The sequence below is a fragment of the Eptatretus burgeri genome, chromosome 17, assembly GCF_056783735.1.
Source record: "Eptatretus burgeri isolate ZD-2024b chromosome 17, Ebu_testis_v1, whole genome shotgun sequence".
Taxonomy (NCBI): Eukaryota; Metazoa; Chordata; class Myxini; order Myxiniformes; family Myxinidae; genus Eptatretus; species Eptatretus burgeri.
Window position 1 is genome coordinate 26,365,818 of NC_140977.1, and position 10,038 is coordinate 26,375,855.

The following is a 10,038-nucleotide window of genomic DNA, read 5'->3' on the forward strand; positions in this document are numbered from 1 at the left end:
GATTCAGACCTGTCACGCTTCCTTGGGCAAGCTGCTTCGACTCTCCCAACAATAGATGGAGATGCTCAATATTAGACATGAGATCTGGGCCGTCTCTCTGGACATATCTCGAGCTTTTGATGGAGTCTGGAATCCTGCCTTGCTCTCCAAGCTCTTTACCTATGGAATCCAAGGCCAACTCCACTCCTAGATTACTGACTTCCTCCACTCTTGCAGCCAATGTGTGGCTCTCAACGGAAACCTTTCATCTCCTCTCCCTGTCCAGGTTGGAGTATCTCAAGGCAGTGTTCTCGGCTTATTCCTAATCTTCATCAATGATCTCTCTGAATCTCTGGAAAATCCTCTTTATATCTTTGCTGATGACTCTACTCTCTGTTGTGACATCTCTCATCCTTCTGACAGTCAGGTAGCAGCCTCTTCCCTCTTCTCAGACCTTGACAAAATCACAAACTGGTCAACACTTGGAATATGGCTTTCAATCCTGAGAAATCCCTCTCCCTCACCTTCTCAGTCTCCGTCTCTCCAAAAGGACCATACCGCAAACCCTCCCATCTACTTTCTCACCAACCCTCCAGAAGAGGGTCACTAAAACTCTTTGGTCTCACTCTTCCTTCCCTTCCCTCACTTTAAATGACAGAAGAGGGGAGATCTCTCTTCCCTCATGATCTCTCTTGGGCAAGCCACATTTCAAAGTTTGCCTCCAAAACCAGACACCAACTGGGAATCCTCCGTGCGGTGCCATTTGAAGTGAGGGAAGGGAACCATACATGAGAGATGGACTTGACAAGGCGCCACCAGGTTTTAGAGGAGGAAGACAAGTTTGAAAGCTCAATCTTGAGATTGGACAGATGATGTTTTCTGGCTCTCCTGAAAGTAGGCACACACTTGTTGTGGCCTTTACGGAATGATCTGAGGTTGCCTTCAGTCGGATTTGCCTTCCAGGAGAAGAATGCAAGTTGTTTTTAAGCAACTGTCTCACCACAGGGTTCAGAGTATCAAGAGCAGGAGGATGGGTAAGATAATTGAAGATGAGAAGGGATGAATCTGTGCAAAAGAGAGAGCAGGTTTCTGAGGAAGAATCCCCAGGATGAATTAATATCAGTGGCGCTAGATATGGGAGACCAGTCCTGAAAGTGTTTAAAAATAAATAAAAAAAGAATGTATTCCCCACGAATGTCAGGGTCTTATAGCATATGAGGAAATACCATCCATCACTTCACTGACAGAAATACGAAAGGCGAGGGGGGGGGAGAGAAAGATAGGGGTGGGGGAGAGAGAGGGGGATCGTGAGGCGGTGGAGGGGGAAGGAGAGCGAGGAGAAGTGGAGGAGAGAGGAGGAGAGGTGGAGGAGGGAAGGAGAGCGAGGAGTGGAGGAAGGAGGGAGAGTGAAGAGGGTGGAGAAGAGAGGCAGAGTGAGGGTGGGTTGAGGAGGGATGGAGAGTGAGGAGGGGTGGAGGAGGGAGAGAGAGTGAGGAGAGAGGGACAGTGAGGAGGGGTGGGGGAATGGAAGGCAGACATGTGGTGGAGCGTTAATTATGATCCAAACCGTCTCAGCAAAATGCTTCTGCAGAGAATAACAGTGAAGATGGAAACAAAATAACATCTGAAATCCATTTTCTACTGGTCATACTATACATACCACCTGGAGACAAACACCACCAGAACATGCCTGGTGATAAACGCAGTCCAGAAACAAACACTGCCCAGAGAAACAATGCCTGGACACATTCGGAGATAAACACCACCCAGACGAAAGCACCGACTGGAAATGTTCAGAGACAAACAACGCTGAGACAAGTCCGGAGACAAACAATGCCCGGACAAGTCCGAAGACAAACAAACACCATCCGAAGATAAACATCACCTGGACATGTCCAGAGACAAGGTACGTCCAGCCGCAAACACCGTCCGGAGGCAAACACCGCCCAGACCCATCCAGCGAAAACACAGACACAGGTCCGGAGACAAACAGGTCCGGAGACAAACACTGTCCATAAATAAATACTGCCGAGACACGACCGGAGGCAAACACTGCCCAGACACGACCGGAAGCAAACACTGCCAAAACACGACCGGAGGCAAACACCGCCCAGACAAGACTGGAGGCAAACACCGCCCAGACATGACCGGAGGATAACACCACCCGGACACGACCGGAGGATAACACCACCCGGACACGACCGGAGGCAAACACTGCCTGGACAAGACTGGAGGCAAACACCACCCGGACACGACCGGAAGCAAACAACGCCTGGACACGATTGGAGGCAAACACCGCCAGGACACAACCAGAGGCAAACACCACCCAGACACGACCGGAGGCAAATATCGCCTGGGCACGACCGGACGCAAACACCGCCTGGGCAGGGCCGGAGGCAAACACCACCTGGACAAGTCCGAAGACAAACAAACACTGTACGGAGATAAACTAACACTGTCCAGAGATAAATAAACTCTGTCTGGAGGCAAACACCACTCGGACACATCCGGGGGCAAGCAATGCCTGCACACGTCTGGGGGCAAACACCGCCTGGACTCGACTGGAGGCAAACACCGCCCGGACAGGACCAGAGACAAACAACGCCTGGGCACGACCGGAGGCAAACACCACCAGGGCACGACCGGAGGCAAACACGGCCCAGGTACAACCAGAGGCAAACACTGCCCAGGCATGACCGGAGGCAAACACCGCCCGGGTGCGACCGGAAGCAAGCACCGCCTGGACACGACCGGAGGCAACACCGCCCGGACACGACCGTAGACAAACAATGCCTGGACACATCCGGAGGTAAACACTGTCTGGAGATAAACACTGCCTAGACAGGTCTGGAGACAAACACTGTCATTAGATAAACAATGCCGAGAGACGTCCAGAGATAAACTCCATCTGGATGCGACTGTCGATAAAGTCAGTCCGGAAGCATCACCGGAGACAAAGTCAGACCGCAAGCATCTGTAGACAAACTCTTTCCGGACAGGTCTGGAGTCAAACACCACCCAGGCAACTCCGAAGACAAGCAAACACTGTCCAGAGATAAATAAACTCTGTCCAGGAGCAAACACCGCCCGGACACGTTCAGGGGCAAACAATGCCTGCACACGTCTGGGGGCAAACACCACCCAGACACAACCAGAGGCAAACACCACCCAGACACGACCGGAGGCAAACACCGCCAGGGCACGACCAGATGCAAACACCACCCTGGCACGACCGGAGGAAAACACCGCCCGGGCAGGACCGGAGGCAAACACCACCCGGACAAGTCCGAAGACAAACAAACACTGTACGGAGATAAACTAACACTGTCCAGAGATAAATAAACTCTGTCCGGAGGCAAACACCACCCGGACAGGACCGGAGGCAAACAACGCCTGGGCACGACCGGAGGCAAACACCACCAGGGCACGACCGGAGGCAAACGCGGCCTGGGTACAACCAGAGGCAAACACTGCCCGGGTGCGACCGGAAGCAAACACCGCCCGGACATGACCGTAGACAAACAATGCCTGGACACATCCAGAGGCAAACACTGTCCGGAGATAAACACTGCCTAGACAGGTCTGGAGACAAACACTGTCATGAGATAAACAACGCCGAGAGACGTACGGAGATAAACTCCATCTGGATGCGACTGTCGATAAAGTCAGTCTGGACACATCACCGGAGACAAAGTCAGACCGCAAGCATCTGTAGACAAACTCTTTCCGGACAGGTCTCGAGTCAAACACCACCCGGACAACTCCGAAGACAAGCAAACACTGTACGGAGATAAGCAAACACTGTCCAGAGATAAATAAACTCTGTCCAGAGGCAAACACCGCCCGGACACGTTCGGGAGCAAACAATGCCTGCACACGTCTGGGGGCAAACACCGCCCGGACACGACTGGGGGCAAACACCGCCCGGACCCGTCCGGAGACAAACAGAGACATATCCGAAGACTAACAGGTCTGGAGACAAACATTGTTCATACATAAACACTGCGCAGACGTGTTCAGGGCTAAGCTGTTCAGAGACAATCTTTGTCCAGACACGTCTGGATACAAACTCCATCCAGACACATCCGGAGACAAACTCCTTCCAGACAAGTTTGGAATAAAACACCACTTAGACAAGTCCGGAGACAAACAAACACTATTCGCAGATAAACAACAGCTGGACACATCCGCAGAAAAACTATGTCCGGAGACAAACTCCTGTCCAGAGACAAACACCGCCCAGACGCGTCTGGAGGCAAACACCACCTGGACACGTCCGGAGACAACCACCACCCAGACATGTTCAGAGGCAACCCCCCCCCCCCCCCGACTGGAGGCAAACACCAACCGGACATGACTGGAGACAAACGCAAACACATTTGGAAACAGGTCGAGAGACAAACTTCGTCCGGACACCTCTGGGGACAAACTCCGTTTGGACACGTCTGGAGAGAGGAGAGAGTGGAAGAGAGAGTAGAAGAGAGAGAGGAAGAGAGAGAGGAAGAGAGAGAGGAAGAGAGAGAGGAAGAGAGAGAGAGGAAGAGAGAGAGGAAGAGAGAGAGGAAGAGAGAGAGAGAGAGAGAAAGAGGAAGAGAGAGAGGAAGAGAGAGAGAGAGAGAGAAAGAGGAAGAGAGAGAGAGGAAGAGAGAGAGAGAGAGAGAGAGAGAGAGAAAGAGGAAGAGAGAAAGAGGAAGAGAGAAAGAGAGAAAGAGAGAAAGAGAGAAAGAGAGAAAGAGAGAAAGAGAGAAAGAGAGAAAGAGAGAAAGAGAGAAAGAGAGAAAGAGAGAAAGAGAGAAAGAGAGAAAGAGAGAAAGAGAGAAAGAGAGAAAGAGAGAAAGAGAGAAAGAGAGAGAGGAGGGTGGTTAGCAGAGAGGAAATGTTGTGCTCTATGAACGCGTGCGTGCACAGGCACACACAGTATTAGTGCTTGGCCGATAATGCCAATTCTTCAAGAATCGGCAGATTGGAGTCAGTGTGATTACCGACGACAGTATGCACTGCATACAACCTAAAAACTTTGAGTGGCTTTCACCTTTGTTTTTTACGAAATTTCAACTAACAAACTTAAAAAAAGGACATTGCATTATGGATGTTTCAGGGAGATGTGCATAAACATTAATCTTCATAAACAGATGCTAATCGTCATGTGCCGGGTGGAAAAATGATTGGCTCTGTTATATAGAAAACCCGTTGATATGGCAAACGGTTCAGAAATCGGGTGTAATCAAACATATACTGAAATGCAAAAGAAACTTACCACTTATTTGAAATGTAATAAAATTGTAACAGTTCAAAATAAAACAAACCAACAATTACTAATTGAAACATTGGCATTTTATTGATGACATGTCAAGTTTTTGACCAAGATACACCATCTCATAAGTTTGTTCTACAGTACAGAACAGCACAGGGTGCAATGTCAGTCCCCTTTCAATAGCGTGTGTGGCCACCATTGTTTTGGATACAGGCAGTGCATCGTCGGTGCATACTGCCTTCCAGTCTTTGGATGGATTGCTGCTGGATTCTGTCCCACTCAGTCCTCAATGTCTGAAGCCATCTGACTTAAGACCATCTGCCTGTCCTGCCTTGCAGTGGTGACTCTTGGCCTCCCTGATCAAGGTCTGTCATCTGCAGAGTTGTGGAGGGTGTCTCTGTCCACCAGGGCCGATATCATCTGGTGTGAACAGCCAAGGCGACGTGCCACCTCACGGTAGCTCAATCCGCCTTGCAGTATGCCCAAGGCACACTGCCGTTGATCCCTTGACAATCGTGGCATGTTGATTGAAATGCCCATTTTGCACTGGCCTTTTTAAAGCCAATATCAAGACATCACGTGCAGCTCACTAAAATCATCCCGTACCCCTTGGCTAATCACTGACAGTCAAAACGGCTGTTCAACAGCTGTGCTATGAAGTGACCATTGAAGGTTCAAGTGACCATCCGTGACCGTTTTGTCTGACAGTTAGGACACTATTGTCCACAAATAAGTTCACACATTTACTACACGCAGTGTTATTGTTGATATTTGAAGGTTTAAAAGGTGGTAAGTTTCTTTTGCGTTTCAGTATATTTTGCTTTGAAACTCACAAGGAAAAACACAAGCCGGTAGGCGGACATGGGTAGTCGGCCGTTGCTAGGCAACGGAGGGGTCCATAGCAACGGTTCTTTCTCACACATAACTAGGACATACCATGAACCTACCGTACCAGTTTCATGTATATCTGACTCATAGTCCCTGAAATATAACGAACTTCGTTTTTTTATTGTTTTCGACCAGGGTTCATTCAAAGTCTATTTTCTCTGACAGTTTTCATAGGATCCGGCTGGAAATTTTTGACAATATGGCTGAATGTACTGACCACAGTCGCTCGTGGCCCGATTTTTGATTTTCAAAAAAAACAAATTTTTTATGATTTTTCAAAAATTTCAAAGTCCTGTTGCTAGGCAACCAAAAGGGCGTTATCAACCAGTACCGAGGTGGCACAATGAGGTCATAAACTGGTCTTACCACCCAAATTTCATCAAGATGGAACAACTGCAAGGGGGTCAAAAACCCCGGACAACACACACACGGACAGACTGACACCACGACCAACAAATAAGGGTAGATCAAAATAAAAAAAATTTAATCGAAAAAAATTTTTTTTCGACTCGATCGACTACCCAATATAACCTTTGCAAGTCATGTACCTCTACCTTATAGCAACTGCCGACTGTACATCCTGATCGGGACACGAACTGCATTGCTATGGACTGGAGGGCGCTCGGAAAGTGGCTTAAGCACTCAAGCAAGCACTCCAATTAAATGGTTCACAAGGAACGGCTGGCCAGGCTGTGGCTGCATACCATATAGGATCCCTTTAACTTTAAAGCTGTCTTCACCGTGCCCCTCACAATTAAAAAAATTCAATGAATTTGTTCAAATAATGACTTTACACACAAAATAATTGCTGTTTAACATAGAACAATGCTGGAGACATCACAAAGTTTAATCTCCCTTGAAACAAGTCTGAAGACAACAATGGTTCACGAGCGGTATTTGACAATGTAGATTGTTTCAGAAGTGAAGGATGAGACAATGTGATAATTTTGACCAAGTTATAAAAATGATCAACATGATGTGGTACGGGTGACAGATTATTAGCTGCAAAATGTCGAAAACCTGGTTTCGTTCAACAACTTAAAAAATTTGACCTTTGCATAACCTTTAAAGGTCACAAAACAATGTTGTGGACATTAAAATAAGGAAACAGGATACGTGCTATAGCTTATTGGAGTTAGTTCGTCGAAGAAGGTCGAAAACCCGGTTCGATTCCCACAACTTTGAAAATTTGACCTTTGTGGCCTTTAAAGGTCAAAGGTCAAGGATTATGACCTTTGGTGCAAAACTTCCTCTGGAACATTCCAGGAACAATATAATGTCATATAGGCTATATTGCATTTCACACTCCTCGGATTATCCATACTTTGATGAAATCAGCGTAAAAACAAGCTTGAAGGGGGTGCCACGGGCAAGGTGTTCGAGATAGAGCAAATTGGTTTCAAGACTTTAGGTGGGGAATGACCTCAAGATTATGCATAAAAAATATCGTCATCCTAGCTCTCAAAGTTTGGGCGGTTGTGTTATTTTTATGTCAAAATTCGCAATTTTCTAAGTTTTTGACCTTGTGACCTGGATCTTGGGACGAAAATGAAAAATCGAACAAAGACAAGTTTTAGATAATTCATTTTGCTATTCTAATACCAATGAACCCATTCCATTCAGTCAATTCCCTCGAAGATAGATTTTTATTCTGACGACCCCCTAAAAATAGCTATTTGGGGCATAGCTATTTTTGGGCGTAGCTCCGCCCACAATGGGCGAAGCCACGCCCTCATCCAGGAAAACACAACTAGACATTGATATCGAACACATAACCAAGTTTCATCAAGATCGGATCAAAGTCCACGGAGTTATGCTCTCGACAGACAGACACACAGACAGACAAGCCGGTACGCGGACATGGGTAGTCGACTACCCAATAGAACCTGACGCGATGTGCCCATTTGATGGTTAATGACCTGAGGATTAAGCACAAGAAAATTCTTGATTCTCGCTTCAAGGGTTAATGCTGCAGATTGTTTTTTCGTTAAAATACCCCCACATTTAGAGGTTTTTCGGCCGTTGCTAGGCAACGGAGGGGTCCATAGCAACGGTTCTCTCACACATAACTAGGACATACCATGAACCTACCATACCAGTTTCATGTATATCTGACTCGTAGTCTCTGAGATATAACGAACTTCGTTTTTTTATTGTTTTCGACCAGGGTTCATTCAAAGTCTATCTTCTGCGATAGTTTTCATAGGATCTGGCTGGAAATTTTTGACAATATGGCTGAATGTACTGCCCACAGTCAGTCGTGACCTGATTTTTGATTTTCGAAAAAATAATTTTTTTTATGATTTTTCTAAAATTTCAAAGTCCCGTTGCAAGGTAATGGTGGTGTCCATAGCAACAGTTCTCATTTGCACACAACTAGGTCATGGTATGAACCTACCAACCAAGTTTCATCGAAATCGCCATTGTATTAACTGAAATCGCCATTTTAAATACTGATAATAAGGGTAGAACAAATCTCAAAAAAAAAATTTTTTTTTGCTTTTTTTTTTCGACAAGATCGACGACCCAACAAGTCGGTAGGCGGATATGGGTAGTCGACTACCCAACAGACAGACACACAGACATAACGAATATAGTGGTCACTCTGGCTGGCGCTCGTGAACCAATAAACATTGCAGATAATCCTCCACGTTGCCTGCTCGTCTGGACATGCGTCACGTGCTGCATCGGTTCACGGTCCGCGAAACAGTTATAACTTCATTTTAACACGTAAGTTTTTCACCAGATTTGCTTCAATTCCCTGTAGAGCACCTCAAAAAACCTCTGAAAATACACAGATCTGGCAGATGCTATGCATAAGCAGTCCCTCAGGGGGACAGGGGGTGCGATCAAGCAGTGAATGCATTCCATCACATAGCTCAATGAAGCTGGTTAATTTCGGCACATTCCTAAATGTTTTGTTCACTCATTTTAATAATTCTCCAAACAGTAGAAAAAGCTAAGTTTAATATTTTGTAAATTTCACATTTTCTTGTGTATATAGGGAGAAGGAGGGACCATGGCCTTGCTTAAAGTAAATAGGTATATAGGCTTGGTTATAAGAGTTGTTATTTCTCTGGTTTTGGAGTTATGGAGGAGACACTGACATTTATTAGTATAGATATACACATGACTTTGAAAAGTCAAACGAGTATGGCATTCTAAATTTATTGTGTTTGTATAAATGGCAGGTTCACCTCAATGTGTCATATGCAAAATGGTGGAATTTTAACATTGATGGAAGATGCTCATTGATAGTCCCTGGTGTCACTGTTTGAAGATCACTCGGTAACTGAAACGTCAGACTTGAGCCTTGTCAGTATGTTTTTCTTAGCTCCTTTGGCTATGTCACATAATGGAAACACAAATGACTGAAATATTTATGGTATTCTTTCTGTGAATAATGCTTTTGAAAAGTTATTGTTTATTTTAAATTATAACTTACCTGTTGGCTTTCCAGAATATATTATTTTATGCAACAGCTAACACCAGCATCAGGTTTAATGTACTCTATTTATTTTACTTCAGTACATTACTGAGAGTAATTGTCTTGGGTAATTGAAGCGAACACTCTGATATTCAATTCCTCTGATTCTCAATTCCTCATTGGCTCGATCTCCGATAGGTGATATCGGCAATCGTGGAAGACCCGGCCTAACAGCTCCAATTGATGAACGTCAACCTCCTCAAGGCTCTCGGGGGCTCAAGGGTGCTGCTGGAAGAATTGGGGCGCAAGGCCTGCGGGGACTCCCAGGTTTTATTGGACCTCCAGGTGTGTCAGCTGATCATCTTGCTTTTTGTCAGTTCCCAAACTAAGGGATCATGTATTTATTGAATTCAGGTCGGGTGAGGTATGATGGATTTTGGGGGCTGGTATATCTAAAAATTCCAACTTGTGAACTATTGGCATTTTGTAA

At 46.0% G+C, this 10,038-nt stretch overlaps 1 protein-coding gene across 2 annotated transcripts in view; it reads left to right on the forward strand.

Moving 5' to 3' along the window:
* LOC147009592 (uncharacterized) overlaps nucleotides 1–10,038 on the forward strand; it is a 270,091-nt gene that overhangs the window by 247,332 nt on the left and 12,721 nt on the right. For both annotated transcript variants that reach the window (XM_085862391.1, XM_085862392.1), the window contains one exon: nucleotides 9,747–9,893. In XM_085862391.1, coding sequence (XP_085718517.1) covers nucleotides 9,747–9,893 — 147 coding nt within the window. The remainder of the gene's footprint in view (nucleotides 1–9,746; nucleotides 9,894–10,038) is intronic.